Source organism: Chionomys nivalis, chromosome 6 (assembly GCF_950005125.1).
Source record: "Chionomys nivalis chromosome 6, mChiNiv1.1, whole genome shotgun sequence".
NCBI lineage: Eukaryota > Metazoa > Chordata > Mammalia > Rodentia > Cricetidae > Chionomys > Chionomys nivalis.
The window spans coordinates 43,878,688-43,894,039 of NC_080091.1; the positions used below are offsets into that span (position 1 = coordinate 43,878,688).

General features: G+C 43.1%; 1 protein-coding gene across 2 annotated transcripts; it reads left to right on the top strand.

Annotated features, from left to right (window-relative positions):
* The first annotated feature begins 804 nt into the window (after positions 1 to 804).
* Tmem128 (transmembrane protein 128) lies at positions 805 to 14,797 on the top strand. 2 transcript variants are annotated; one of them, XM_057772243.1, is made up of 5 exons: positions 805 to 920; positions 2,957 to 3,098; positions 5,489 to 5,647; positions 12,538 to 12,644; positions 14,268 to 14,797. In XM_057772243.1, the coding sequence occupies exons 1-4, from the start codon at positions 827 to 829 to the stop codon at positions 12,635 to 12,637; spliced, it is 495 nt and encodes a 164-aa protein (XP_057628226.1). In that variant the 5' UTR covers positions 805 to 826; the 3' UTR covers positions 12,638 to 12,644; positions 14,268 to 14,797. The 2 variants fall into 2 exon arrangements, with proteins under 2 accessions (XP_057628226.1, XP_057628227.1); XM_057772244.1 differs by lacking the exon at positions 14,268 to 14,797 and adding an exon at positions 12,806 to 14,261.
* The last annotated feature ends 555 nt before the right edge of the window (positions 14,798 to 15,352 follow it).

Consider the following 15,352-nt stretch of genomic DNA (forward strand, 5'->3'; position numbering starts at 1 on the left):
CAAAGTAGTCATGACAGCAAAACTTATTTGCACCAAATGGGAACACGGGGAATTGCTTCTAAAACTGACTCCCAGAAACCAGAGCAAACTGAAGTTTATTTATATGGGAGATGTGGACTCTGGAGACAAAAAGTGTCATCACTTGCCCGGGTGGGGAGCACCCTGCAGAGTCACAGTCCGACTGCATGCTCTTTTTATATCCAGGTTATAAAAATAGAACTTGGGATTCTGACTCTGAGTGCATACTGCCCAAGGAAGCTTGTGAAACTCTCTGCTTCTGTAAAACAACCTTAAAGGTATTTGTCAGAAAAAACAAAAATCTTATCGTTGGGGTTCAGAATACTGCATGAAACCCAGTCACCATCCTGCTTTCTGGTAAGCTGGGGGACAAATTCATTTTAACCTCAGTCACTTCTCCCTGCTCTTCCTGGAACTGCCTACAAACCATCGTAGATGGGCAGGGCAAATACTACAGAGCAGGAATAGCCAGGAGTCAGGGGTTTGGAAGTCCAGGCTTGGACAGAAGGTTATTTTTCTGTGTTTAGATGCTGGAAACCAGATGTTCTTGGGCCGCGCAGCTAGAAGCACGGCTAATTTTGGTCGTCCAGAGCTTCCATAGATCGGAATAACCCCCGGGACTCACTGCTCCTGAGGCCAGGGATCGTTCTAAAATTCTAGGCCAACTAAAACCGCAAAAGCGCGGATTCTTTTGGGCCAACTGAAATCGCAAAGGAATACAGTTCCAATCAGGACTCCGAGTCTGCCCTAGGAGCTGACACCGGAAGTGCTGCGTGATGTCACTTCCGTCGCACTGGCAGGCACCGAGATGGATGCTCGGTGGGCTCGGCAGGAGCTCCGGCGCCGTTACCTGTTTCCTTCCGAAGCGGGGCTGGACTCAGAGGACAACGCCAGACCGTCAGGTGAGGCTCCACGGGCTCTGGTCCAGGGCTCCCCAAGTAGGACTGTGAGGCACCGTCCAGGGCCCGACAGGTCTTGGAACCCTCGCGTACTCCCCTGAGCTGCGCTTCCGCCTTCTGAGGCGAGCCGTTTTAACAGGGGTTTGGCTACATCCTTTAAAACTAAAACCAACCGTAGTTTCTTAATCTGAAGAGTTAATCCCCGAACCTATACAAAGACGTGTGCAATGCTTCATTTCAGCTTTGCCTGTAACACGGCACGGATGGAAATGCCTAGCGGAAATGTAGCTAAATACATTTAGATTAGATGTATCTCTCCCAGGTATATCAGATAGACTCCCTGCCTCCTGAGACAGCTCTGGCTGTCCTGGAACTCGCTTTGTAGACCAGGCTGGCCTCGAACTCACTGAGATCCTCTTGTCTCCGTCCCTCTCCCCTACCCCACCCCCAGTGCTGGGATTAAAGGTCTGTGCCACCAGGCATATTTTTTTTTCTTCGAGACAGGTTTTCTCTGTAGCTTTGGAGCCTGTCCTGGAGCTAGCTCTTGTAGACCAGGTAGGCTTTTATACATCCCTGTGAGCGGTTTTCGGAGAGAAGCGCAGAACAATGTATGGCATGCCATCATTTAAGTCCAAACTACAACTCATGATGTATTTTTGCTTGTAGGTGCACAAAATAAGGATGAATTCCATAGGAACTGATAATGTTAGTTGCCTATAGGCTGGAGAACTGTAGGGATGAGAGACAATTCATTTTAGAGATATTTGATCTGGATGTTGTAAAACCTTTGTTCATTTATTAGCTTTTCAAAATACTGGCAACATTGTGCCAAGACACGACAATACATGCATTTTGAGAGTATCTTCAAGAACGGGTGTTAGTACTAACTGTCCGAATGCTTAGTGCTCTCGGAATCCAGAGCGGAACCTCACTTGGAGACCAGCGGCCTGCTTATGACTATACAGAGAGGGCGTGCTAGGATTCCCTCATTTTTGTTGGCAGAGAGAGATGACTTGCCTCTCACTGTAGGCCATGCTTTGTCTGAGACCAGAGCTCTGGCATGCCATTCCATGTTTGAGCTGCCTCAAAAGCTGATGTCTGTGTAAAATAGTTTGCTATAACTGTTATTGTATTTGGCATTTCCTTTGTGTGTGTGTGCGTGTGTGTGTGTGTGTGTGTGGACTTACACTCATTGGTACATGCACTTTTGGAGCCAGGGGTTGACGCTGTGTATCTTCCTCTGTCAGTCTTCACTTTTTTTTTTGAGACCAGGTCTCCCTTGGCCCTAGGATCCACCTGTCTCTGACCCAGCAGTGGGTAGAGATGTCCATTGCCATGTTAGTTTTATGTGGGTGCTGGGGATGAACTCAGATTCTCATATCTGTGCAGCAAGCACTTTACCCCCTGAACCTTCTCATCCCCATACATTTGATATTTTTCTTTCCTAGAGGAAATGTGAAATAAATTCCCATACTTCTGTGTAGCATTGCTGTATCCAAAAGATTATGAAGGTGTAAATGTGATTCCAAGATCATTTAGAAGGAATAATTAATATATTGAGTGTATTTTTATTTTTTTATTTTTTTTTTTGGTTTTTTCGAGACAGGGTTTCTCTGTGGTTTTGGAGCCTGTCCTGGAACTAGCTCTTGTAGACCAGGCTGGTCTCGAACTCACAGAGATCCTCCTGCCTCTGCTTCCCAAGTGCTGGGATTAAAGGCGTGCGCCACCACCGCCCGGCAATGAGTGTATTTTTATAGTGAGCTGTTATTAAATATTTCAGCAAATGTAAATCTGCAATTTTTGTTGTTTGCTTGTTTGGTTCTCGGCATAGAACTCAGGACCTCATGCATGCTAAGCATGTGTATTTTACCACTGGGCTACATCTCTGCCCCTCCATACAAACTTATCTTGACTGTCTTGCCAAAGGAGCTGGCACTATAGGGGGAGGGATTCTAGGTACTGGAAAGTGCTAGGAGATGGCTTTATATGGTTTTAAAAATCAGTTAAGTTCAAAGCTCAAAATCTCCCATGTTTTGCAGAAACCTCCAAAGCTGTTGGGAAAAAGGAGAAACCTCTTCCAAGACTTAACATTCATTCTGGATTCTGGATTTTGGCATCCATCGTTGTGACCTATTATGTTGACTTCTTTAAAACCTTAAAAGAAAATTTTCACACTAATAGGTAAGAGAACCTTGTTTCGCCAGGCGTAGTGGTGCGTGCCTTTAATCCCAGTACTCTTTAATCCCAGTACTCGGGAGGCAAAGGCAGGCAAATCTCTGGGAGTTCAAGGTCAACCTGGTCTACAGAGTGAGTTCCTGAACAGCCAAAGCCACACAGTGAGACCCTGTCTCTAATAACCAAAGAAAGAAAAAAGACAACAAAAACAACCTTGTTGCTTCATGTTAGGTATCGTCAGTTGATTCTCAGAATGGTTAAAAGATGACAAGATGGCTGAGTTGGAAGTGCTTGACAAGCATGTCAGCCTGAGTTTGATCCCCAGAATATACATTTTTTAAAAAAAAGTCAGTTTGGTGGTGTCTGCCTGCAATCCTAGTTCTGGGTAGGTAGCGTGGAAATCTCTGGACTTGTTGGCCACTCATCTGGCTGAATCAGTGAACTCTAAGTTTGGTGAGACACCCAGTGTTGACCTCCGGCCTACACACACACACATACTTGCAAACACACAACTCATGTTGACATACTTGTAACGGCAAGTGCTTCCAACAGACACACAGCCTATACACAACACACACACACACACACAGAAACACACATCAAAATCCAGTTAATTGTTAGTTTCTGTCAGATGTGATGTTGGAGCAGCTGCTGTTGATACAAAAAAGATGAAGACGTAGGGAAAGGGTGCAGCCTTTCACTTCTGGTAAGTTCTGGGGGTGCACCATATGTCAGATCTTTAAGTGTCTTCTTCGTGTCTCACATGGCCCTCTCATATGTTCCCCTTCCTGCAACCCCTGTATATATCATGTTAGCTATGTGATGGGCTAGATGTGTCAAGTAGCTGCTTTTAGCAGTCGTTTTATGATGTTCCCTACAGAAGACCGTCTCATTGCACCTTGAATATATGTGATTTCAAATTGTCCCTTGTTCCTTCAGAAGGCTGGAGAAAAAAGGCCTGAGGACTAGAGGAGGAGTGAGAGCTGTGGCCTGAGAAAGGTGTGTTTCAGAGTAGTTAAGAAGGGGGTGATTAGAGGCTGTGACTCAGAGTTGCCTTGATGGTCAATGGGAGGAGTCGTGAGATTGTGCCTGAGTCCTGGTGTCAAATATCCCTTCATACCCAGGACTGGGGAGCCCTGTTCTTCATCCAGGTGTCAACCATAGAGCAGAAGTTGTGGATCGTGGGCGAACAGTTTGGAGGCCATCAGATATCAGAAAAGAGGGTGATGGTGGCTATGTCACAACTGGCGCATGAGGGCTATGTTTAGTGCCAAGAGCGGTGACTGGACTTAACAGTAGGGCCATAAAGGATGGAGACTGGAATTTGGTCTTGCTGAATCATGGGAATACAGTCCTCAAGGAAGGCTTCAGGTCATAGACTGCTTGTGGAAGAAACCAAACAGGCAGAAGGAACAAGCTGTCAAGGCTGTGAGGCATGAGGGAGTTCATTTAAGTCCTGGGGAAGAGGCCACTTGCTCTTCTATGAGGAGGTGTTTTTTAAATACCAAGCTCCCTTCCCATCCTTCCGTCGTCTTGTTCACCATTCCCTGATGGGCTTGTGATTGTCTGAGTGAGTTGCAGATGAAGAGCTGGAACCCAGCACCACTGTCTTAGGTGTCTTCTTCCTGAAAGAGGCTGACTCTTCTGGTTTTCCTTGCTTTCATTTTGCAGAGGCAACACTAACAGGGTAGAGGTTTTCACTGTGGTCTGGAATCTAGGAATAAGTCTGTTGGTCTGTGGGATTTAGTGTCAACCAAGGCTTTGTTACCACTCTCCAAAGCCATATTTTTTCCTCAACTCTTGTCAGTGACATCTCTCAGCTGGTTTTGAACCTGCTGGGAGAGAGGACCAGAAATCTGCCGCTTCAGCAGCTGCTTCTTCCTTAATTAGAACTCAGGATGAGCCCAGGGTGGGTGTGGTATGGAGGCGGAGGCATTTCTGATTCCAGAAGCTCATTTTCTGTTGTAGCATGGTCATTACCGGCTACATAGTGCTGCCAGGTAGATAGATGCGTATGCAGGATGTCAGGACGCCTGGGAGTGCTGCCTGTAAGCCTGTGCTGGAAGATAGGCTTTTCAGAGCTTTACATTGTGCCCTTTTATTAGACTTTCCTACAAGTGACCGTTAAAAAAGATTCCACACCGATGATGTGTTGGATCAGCCACAGTGGTAAGTAGGGGGCTTGGGACCACATGCCCTTCTGTGGCAGAGACAGTGTAGATATCAAACATTGGGGCAGGGCTTTGGGGATGAGAGAAAGTTGAAACCATAGGCCTGACCTCAATAGAGTGCTCTTAGAGGCAAAGGAATGACCACACATCCGAAGACCAAGGCCGTGGAGATCTCCACTGCTTCCTCCAGTGCTGTCAGCACTTTCTTTTCCTTTGTCTCCACAGCTGGTTTCTCTTTGGCGGAACCCTGTTGTTTGTCAGCCTGTCAGTCGCATTTTACTGCATAGTCTATCTGGAATGGTATCGCGGGATTGAAGAATATGATGTCAAGTACCCGACGCTGGTGCCCATCACAACTGCAACTTTCATTGCAGCAGGAATTTGGTGAGTGGATGTTGAAAAGTTGAATGTGAGTGAAAACCAATTGTTTTGTGGTCAGGTAATGGTGAACGTAACCCAGAACCTAAATTAAGCAACAGGGTATCCCAGGGAAAAGGGGTTCCCGGGTACTCTGTTCTTTGGGGTCTCCTCTCTTAATTTCTTTCTCTTAATCTGCCTTAGTTACTTTAGACACAGATGTGATCACTGAACATACTCTGTGTTTTCTTTATTAAGGGTCTTTCGTTGTGATGGATAAGACACACGAAAGAGAAACCAAGTGCAGCTGAATGAATAATCATGATTTTAGCCCTGCTACAGATCTCACGTAGGTCAGGGAGGAGTGGAGCCAGTGTCACCTCAACCTTCCTGCCACATGCAAATGCTGCCCGTCTTTGTGACCATGACTTTTGCATCCAATAAGCACTGTTTTATTTGTCTGTGTTTTGAACTTTAGAAAAGTCGATTTGTACATTTAACTGCATATGTGAAGTGGGTGCTGGTCACCTGTTTCCCCTAGCAGTTGTTCACTGCCATTTGTCATCCCTCTGTGTAACTGAATCCTAGTGTATCTGCTGTGCAGTCACACAGCCAGGCTGCTTGTAGTTTGTGTTGTTTTGAAGGATGCCATTAAGAACACTCTTGCTCTCCATTGCACTTGCGTGTGTGTGCATCACCCAGGTGTACACACCTCCAGCTTCACTAGTCTCACACTCTATCCAAGTGATTGAGCTGTCTCTGTCTTTATCTGTGGGTTCCATATCCATGGATTCCACTAGTCACTGTCCCCAAAGTGAAGGCCGTCTGTTGAGCACATGCAGTCTTCTCTCTGTTCTCTAACCAGCATAGAAACGTGTGTAGCAGCTCACAGCATGTGGTGCTGTCAGGATCCTAGAGCTATGACATAAGGGTGCGGGGAAGGTGTACATCATCTGCAGATATGGTACTCTAAACAAGGCAGTGGAACATTTGGAGATTTTGTATCTCTGCAAGATCTTGGAGCTATTGATCCAGGTTTGCAGGACACCCATCCTCTTTTTCCTGTGTGCCTAGTGGCATAGTGTAGCCTGTCGTTGTTCCGCAGTAGAAGTAGCCTTTTCAAGGTTACATGTCTTTCACAGTGTGCACACGCCAGAGCTGCTCAACCCATTTCCTGTTGCACACACAGCTAGTTTTATGCTCACACGGTGCCAAGTGAATCCACCTTTGTAAGTTTACAGGTGCTCGGTGAAGAAGAGAGGCTAGGAAAAAAAATACTTGTTCACTGAAGAAAAACCTGTAAATTATAGAAAAATATCTCTCAATTAGAGAAAGCGAAGCTTCAGCTCTTCAACTTTTCTTTATGTAAAATAAATTCTGATTTTTGTAAAAGTTTTTATTATTTTTAATTTTTTTTCCCATGATATTTATTGGGCTCTACATTTTTCTCTGCTCCCCTCCCTACCTCTCCCCCCTCCCCTTTTCAATCCTCCCCCAAGGTCCCCATGCCCCAATTTACTCAGGAGATCTTATCTTTTTCTACTTTCTACTTCCCATGTGGATTATATCTATGTGAGTTTCTCTTAGTGTCCATATTGTTGTCTGAGTTCTCTGGGATTGTGGTTTATAGGCTGGCTTTCTTTGCTTTATGTTTAAAAACCACCTATGAGTGAGTACATGTGATAATTGTCTTTCTGTGTCTGGGTTACCTCACTCAAAATGTTTAGTTCCATCCATTTTCCTGCAAAATTCAAGCTGTCGTTATTTTTTCTGCTGTGTAGTACTCCATTGTGTAAATGTACCACATTTTCATTATCCATTCTTCGGTCGAGGGGCATTTAGGTTGTTTCCAGGTTCTGGCTATGACAAACAAAGCTGCTATGAACATAGTTGAGCACATGTCCTTGTGGCATGATTAAGCATCCTTTGGATATATATCCAAAAGTGGTATTATTGGGTCTTGAGGGAGGTTGTTTCCTAATTTTCTGAGAAATCGCCACACTGACATCCAAAGGGGCTGTACCAGCTTGCATTCCCACCAGCAATGCAGAAGTGTTCTCTTTTCCCCACAACCTCTCCAGCATAAGTTGTCATCAGTGTTTTTGATCTTGGCCATTCTTACAGGTGTAAGATAGAATCTCAGAGTAGTTTCGATTTGCATTTCTCTGATGACTAAGGATGTTGAGCATTTCCTTAAGTTTCTTTCAGCCATTTTAGATTCCTCTGTTGAGAGTTCTCTGTTTAGGTTTGTGCTCCATTTTTTTTTTATTGGATTATGTGATCTTTTGGTGTCCAATTTCTTGAGTTCTTTGTATATTTTGGAAATCAGACCTCTGTCTGATGTGGGGTTAGTGAAGATCTTTTCCCATTCTGTAGGCTGTCGTTTTGTCTTGTTGATCATGTTGTTTGCTTTACAGAAGGTTTTCAGTTTCAGGAGTTCCCATTTATTAATTGTTTCTCTCAGTGTCTGTGCTGCTGGGGTTCTATTTAGGAAGTGGTTCCCTGTGCCAATGTGTTCAAGTGTACTTCCCACTTTCTCTTCTGTAAGGTTCAGTGTGTTGAGGTCTTTGATCCATTTGAACTTGAGTTTTGTGCATGGTGATAGATATGGCTCTATTTTCATTTTTCTACATGTTGATATCCAGTTATGCCAGCACTGCTTGTTAAATATGCTTTCTTTTTTCCATTTGATATTTTTTGCTTCTTTATCAAATATTAGGTGTTGGAAGATGTGTGGATTGATATCCGGGTCTTCTATTCGGTTCCACTGGTCCTCCTGTCTGTTCTTATGCCAGTACCAGGCTGTTTTCAGTACTGTAGCTCTGTAGTAGAGTTTGAAGTCAGGGATTGTGATACCTCCAGAAGTTCTTTTATTGTACAGGATTTTTTTTTGCTCTCCTGGGTTTTTTGCTTTTCCAAATGAAGTTGAGTACCGTTCTTTCGAGATCTTTGAAGAATTTTGCCGGGCATTGCGTTGAATCTGTAGATTGCTTTTTTGTAAAAGTCGTAAAGGTATATGTATATTCTGCACAAATGCACTTTCTTTGACCTAATTTTGGCTGTAGTTGTGCTGCTCGCCACTGTGAGGTCAGTATTACCCCTTCCGTGGTGAGGGTGAACCAGCGAGGTTGTTTTACTTTGTTTCCTGTAGTGGGAGCATCCCAAGAAATGTCTGATTAGTTTTAGACCAGTGGCTTGTGGTTACTTGACTTCCATATCTATCCAGGATTTTATATTAAAACCCATAGCTAATGGAAGAGCTTATTTAATTTTTTATGGGTTTCCCTGGTAGCTTCTGCTCGTATCAGTTCAGTCATTGAAACCTTGCTTTTAGAAAGTGTTTTATTTCATTTGTTGACAAGAATACTGTTTTTTTGTTTTTTTTGTTTTTTTGCAATGAAGATTTCATAGCATTGTGTACGCCATTTCTTTTTCATGATGATGCCGAGATGGTAAAGTAGGCTGCCGCCATTTTGAGTTTGTGGTTCATCCCACATGCTAACTTGTAGTTGGAATTTTCTTTGGGTTTTCAGCCAGCTTCCCAAATAAAGATACTTACACTCTCTGCCCATAAGTCTCGCCTATACCTCCTCCCTCGCTATTGGCTGTTTAACTTTTTCTTAGACCACTCATGTTCCTTAGGCAGGCAAGGTAAAACAACAACACATCTTTATATAATTAAATGCAACACATCTTTGCATAGGCAAACAAATATTCTGTAGCATTTCCCCCCTTTCTGTCTAAATAAAAAGAAAGATTTTAGGTTTAACATAGTAAGAGTATACACAATAAGAACAATTATCAAGGAAGAATTACATTTACAATATCCAGTTCATTTGCTTTGCAAATACAGAGAAAATACTCCATTACCTCTCCTATCTTGCTTAAGTCCAAAGTTGTATATGCAATTTACTTTCTATCTTAACTTCTATTACCAAACTCACATTATCTTTTTAGATCTCAAAACATTTTCTTAGATAAACAATTTAAGCTTTTGTATTTCTCAACCTTAAAACTTTAAGTCTCTTAATGTAAGTATCTTTTCTGAATTTGGTAACAGGGAAAACTATAACTGTCTTGTCTTCAACTCCGTTAGAGATCCGAGAGGGACATTCTATTACCTGAGTAAACAGGAAATGCAGAGCAAGCAACTTCGCAAACTATGGAAATGACAGAAATAGCTGGCTCTCTGGACAATCACTTAAGGTTCCTTTGCAACATTGGCGCATCCATCTTCAGCCTACAGGCCTATAATTGTAGCTGAATGTGAAAAAATGGGGGGAAACGTGAATCAAATCATCCCAAGATAACTCCAAAAGATTCCAATATTATTCTTTATTGCAAATGGGAAAACTCACAGGACAGAAATGAGGGTCCAACCTCAATGTGTGGAGTGCAGGAACAAGAGAGCGAGAGCTGGGTGGGCTGGTGACCCAAAAGGTCACGCCCCAACCTGGTTCAGCTTCTTAAAGGTCATTGGCTAAAGGAGGTGTCCCATCATAGACTATCTGACAGACCCTTGGATTAAGCAGGGATTTTGAAGAACCATTTCACCTTGTCTTGGCAAAGTTTAGCAGTCTTTTTCCTTTGTGTCCTGCTTGTCTATTTGTACAGTATACTCTCAACAGTTGAGGCAAGAGCAGTTTCTTGCCCAAATGGCTAGCTTTGCCACACTGAAAGTGAGCTCCATATGGAGGTTATTTGACACTCATCATCCTTTTAGTAAGAAGATTGGTACTGCCAGGAGCAAATGTGTCTCACTATCATGAAAGCATTAGGTTATTAAGCATCTTAAATGCCATATTCTGTAGGTCTCTGAAATGTTTGAATATCACCTATCTATCTAAAATTTATCTGTTTAACTTTGAAAAAACACCTAACATGACTACAAGCTTGATTGTTATGGATGACAAACTACTAATCTACATTTTTAAATTATCCCAAATAGTTTGTAATAATAGCTTTCAAGGACTAGAACTTTGTAACACATTTTTAAATGAGCTGTGGAGGTACAATACCTTAAACAACAGTAGAAACACATATATGGTATAACAAAAATAACCTTAAATTTGTGTCAATATACAAAAATCCATACCAATATAAAATATTTGAGATGAATAGTTGTTTTTTTTTTAATCCTGTATTCCTATATCTCCACTAAATGATGACAAACATCCCTAAACCACTGAATGACCAAAGATCACCCACCCCTCCTCATGGGAATAAATGTGGGTGTGTTCTCTAGACTGCTTCCTGTTGTCTGGGGGTGATGGCGTCCCCAGGGGACCCTGAGAAAATTGAGATAATGGTCAAGTCCTAAGAAAACTAGCTATAACATTTGTTTTCCAGTCTCTGTGTAATGGGAAAGTACAAGGCTTATCTGAAGTCCGACTAGAATAGTCTGTGAGGCTGGACAATCTCAGCCAGCAGCCTTGAAGTTGTTTTGAAAGCAGAACTCAAAGGAAACTGTAACAGAGGCACTCTGAAAGGCTGGATCCCCTGGGCTACCCATTTTCATTGGTGTCTGGTCACCTTGCTCTGAAAACACACAAACTTTCAAAGGTAACAGTCATATCTGCATTAATACAAGTACAGACTGTGTGTTGTACACAGCCAGCCAAAGATGATTTTTTTGTTTTATGTTTGAACAGGTAAAAGGCATCTATCAGCTTTATAAGTTTCTTTGCATTGTATGACCAAACCTATACCCATGCCTTGTGAAAGGATGGCATGTAAATAATACAATCACGTCTCATCCACTGTAAGAGCTGTTCCCACGTCACTTGTCTGTTTCTAGGTTTATTTCTTTATGTCTGTAGACAAGATTTTCAGGAGGTCTCACCTAATCAAATCTGGTCTCTATTAATTTTGATGGCATCCACAACCTTTCAATTCCTGTAGAAACAAAAGCATAACCTCTCTCCAATGCAATACATTTTATGAATTCCATTTTAAAGTTAAGATATCCTTAAAGTATCTAGACTAGTTTAATTCAGCAATTCCTTTTGCTATCCCATGTCTCTCAACAGTTTGTTTGCTCATTAGGATTCAAAAATTCAAAGTCAACAAAGCACCCTACAGGATCCAGATGCCCTGTGTATTAAGCTATCTTTACGTGGCTTAACACTTTACTCTTTCTTTAATGATTTTACTTAATTATTTTTATTCTGTTTTTTCTCCTATGACTCTCTAAACTTCTTTTCTTTTCTTCCTTAAGCACCTATGTACACTGTAACCTGTTTAAAAGTTGTTTTTTTTCCCCACTGTGCACCTCTAGCATTCTCTGACCATGTGAACCAAACCTCAAATTGGCAGGCAGCAGCTCGGCTGTCTTCTGTGCGGCTCTGACAGTTGTCTCCACTCCTTCCTTGTGTCTGTGAGAGTCGAGCCTTAAGACCTCAGGCCTGGCAGAGAGCTTTGTTTAACTGGAAGCTCCCTTTCTGGCTGGCTGGCTCTTGACATTCTCCCTGTTGTTTCCTTTTCTTTCTCCCTGAGCCTAAGTTCCTCCTCCCGCTTCCTCTCCTGCACATCCTGCCTATACCTTCTCCCCTCACTATTGGCCATTTAGCTTTTTATTAGCTCAGTCAGCTTCTTAGGCAGGCAAGGTAAAATAGCAAAGCTCTTTACATAATCAAACAATTGCAATACATCTTTACATCGTTAAACAAATGCAGCACATTTTTGCATAGTTAAACAAATATTCTGCTACAGTAACCAAGAGACTTGAGAGGCTCTTGCAATCCCAGGCCCGGGTACTATTTGAAGCAGTGGTGGCATTGTTGTGGTGGTGCTGTGTCTAAAGAGACTTCATGGATAGACACTCTCGGCTCCTTAAATCCAGACTCTAGAATGGAACAGAACAGAGTTGTGTCATCTTACTTGCTGTTGTCAGCGGTTTGCTTTTTTTTTTCTTCCAGCTTCAACCTGGCTCTGTGGAATGTGTGGTCTTTCTTCACTCCTGTGCTGCTGTTCACTCAGTTTATGGGGCTCGTGATGTTCATCTCGCTTCTCGGATAAGCTCAAGGTAAGATTCCTAGGGTGCTGGCTGTCACTTCCTGAGAGTTCTGACAGACTGCCTAGGAATCACTTCCTGCTGTGTCTGCACCAGAGCGCATCACCACTGAGCACAGCTGCAAGGACAGAGGCCAACTTCACAGGGTGTCGTTCTAAGTCCCCATTTTTCAGAGACGGCACCACCTTCCACAGAACTCACAGCGTGCACATCTTACTGCGGATAAGTTCACGTGCGGCTATTTTATGTGGTATGGATGACTGCTGGATTGATTGGAGTAACGTCGATCTTACACCATTTGGGACAAATTCTGCCATTTTCTGTAGCTATTGGATAGATGGGTGCACTAGCCCTTTTTAAAAACAATTCCTTTCAGAGGCTGGAGAGGTGGTTCACTGATTAAGATCAGTGGTTGCTCTTCCAGAGGACCTGGGTTCAATTCCTAGCATTCACACTGGACTCACAACCATCTCTAAGTCTAGTTCCAGGAGATCTAACACCTTGGCCTCCACAGACAACAGACACACATGTTGTGCATATACATACTCACAGGCAAAACATTCATGTACATAAAGTAAAAATAAATCTTTTAAAAATTGTGTTCTCTTTATATTATTTAGAGAATTTATGTGTCCCTGTGAGCGCCCCACCCCTGCCCTAGTTGGGAGTATTGATAAATATGTGTTGAATAAGTGTACAGTACTGAGAATGGTCATGCTGTGATCAGTACATGCTGTGTGCAGTACTGAGAATGGTCATACTGTGATCAGGGTGAAAAAGACAGTCCCCCCTTTCTTTCCACTCACATCTGAATTTGGAGAAAATCAGCTCAACAGGATGGTTTGCAGACAGAGAAATGGGGCTCAGGAAATGGGGGTCATCAGCTGAGTGATGGTGGTACTGAGGACCGGGTCTCCCAGCTGATGAGGGGGTATACTCTGCAGCCCTCATGGGGGAGTGTGAATCAGAAGAAAGAGGTGCACTTGATCCTGCTGTTGCTAGTTGGACAGGAGTTGCTCGCCACCATCATGTTGACACAGACATTGTCTTCCAGCATTGCACTGTCTAGAGACCGCTGAGATTCATGGGCCCCTTCTCTCTGTAAGCATGTCTCTTTAAGAAGTTCAGGCTCCATATATCATCTTATTCCCACAAGCTTTGGCTAACCTCGGCTCTCCTCCCGCCCCAGCAGAAACAAACAAAACCAGTAAACCACACAACACAGTGGCTGAGATCTTGGGCTCTGGATGTTTGGTTACATTTCCAGATGTTTGGGTACTTCTGATTTCCATGTTTCTGGGTGTATGGTTGGTGGTGAGAACTGTGTGGTGCTGGCAGGCATGAACATTATTGCCCTTTTTTAACTTTTTTAAATATTTGTGTATGAGTGTTTGCTTGTATGTGTGTATGTACATCACGTGTGTGTCTGGAACCCACAGAGGCCACAAGAAGGCTTAGGATCCCTTGGGGTTGGAGCTTTCATGTGGGCGCTGGTAATTGAATTCCAGTCCTCTGCAGGAGCAGCCAATGCTTTTAACACGACACCATCGCTCCAGTCACATGTGCTTTGTTTTTAAATGGAAATTCATGAGCTTAAGATGTTTCACGTGATACATAAATCCTGTTTTCTTCCAGACTTAAGAACATGACCATTCGAAGGGAGCAAAGCCTCCAGCTTGTGCCCTTGACATGAAGGAGAAGCCTAGTGTGCACGGGTGTCTCTGAAGAATGGTTTCTGTGGGAAAATTGTGACTTTCTGAATCTGCTGTTGAAATCAGAATAAATGACTTTCTCTTGGGTGTTCTCAAGTGATTTGTTAGCAGTTGTGTGACTCTGTCAGGTTTTGGAGACAGTGGTGGCCCTTTACAGGAGCACAGTGTGCCCACAGTTTTACAGACACTCAGGGCCAGCTGCCCTTGTATAAGGTGACTGGACACAAGTATGAAAGAATTGTGTTGTCACCTTAATAGTCACTGGGTAGCTCATATTTGTCCCAGCTTTTTAGGGAGAGGACAAACAGAAGCATTTTATGGTTTCCTGCTACTTTGGATTTTACCATTATATAAGTTATTTGGTTTTAGCATATTTTAACATATGTACTTTTAATAATGTTTCAGTATATATAATTTTTTTCTGTAACATCAATAAAATATTTTTATAACTTTCTTGTGCAATTTGTTAATACAGATTTGGGGCTAGCTTCTGTGTTACCTGTTTGCAGTTAGAAGCCTCTGTTAGAGGAGGTTAACTCTGTTCTTATGTGACTCCATAGCAACCAGTCTTTGTGCTTTGAAGTGTAGAAATGCTCCCAGGATGCCTGTCACAAGCACTGGGACACAGATGCTTGTGGGTTTCTTTCCTTGTGCAGTGACTGATGGGGCCCACTGAGACTTGAGCACACTACACACTAACTGGAGGATTTCCAGTTTTGAAACTGTAAACTGGAAAAAAAAATGCTTGTCTTTGGGGTTAGGGAAATAGAAATAATGTGTGTATGGCACCCATTCTAGTCTCCAGAATACAGTAGGCTCAGCCAGAGAACAAGAGTGAGGAAGGAAGAGAAGCGGCGAGGTTTAAGGTGGGCCACACATAATCAGCAGAGTCGAGCCACTTTGGACCTGGCGTGTGAGGAGGTGTGTGGAGACTGACCGAGCAGAGGTCAGAGTCAGCTAGCCAAGGGTGTCAGCAATGAGGACACTGGGCAGGCTGGAGACTGCTCA

Coding starts and splice junctions, on each gene's coding strand:
- Tmem128 (XM_057772243.1), top strand. CDS start 827: ATGGATGCTCGGTGGGCTCGGCAGGAGCTCCGGCGCCGTTACCTGTTT. Junction 921..2,956: donor GGACAACGCCAGACCGTCAG/GTGAGGCTCCAC, acceptor CATGTTTTGCAG/AAACCTCCAAAGCTGTTGGG. Junction 3,099..5,488: donor GAAAATTTTCACACTAATAG/GTAAGAGAACCT, acceptor TTGTCTCCACAG/CTGGTTTCTCTTTGGCGGAA.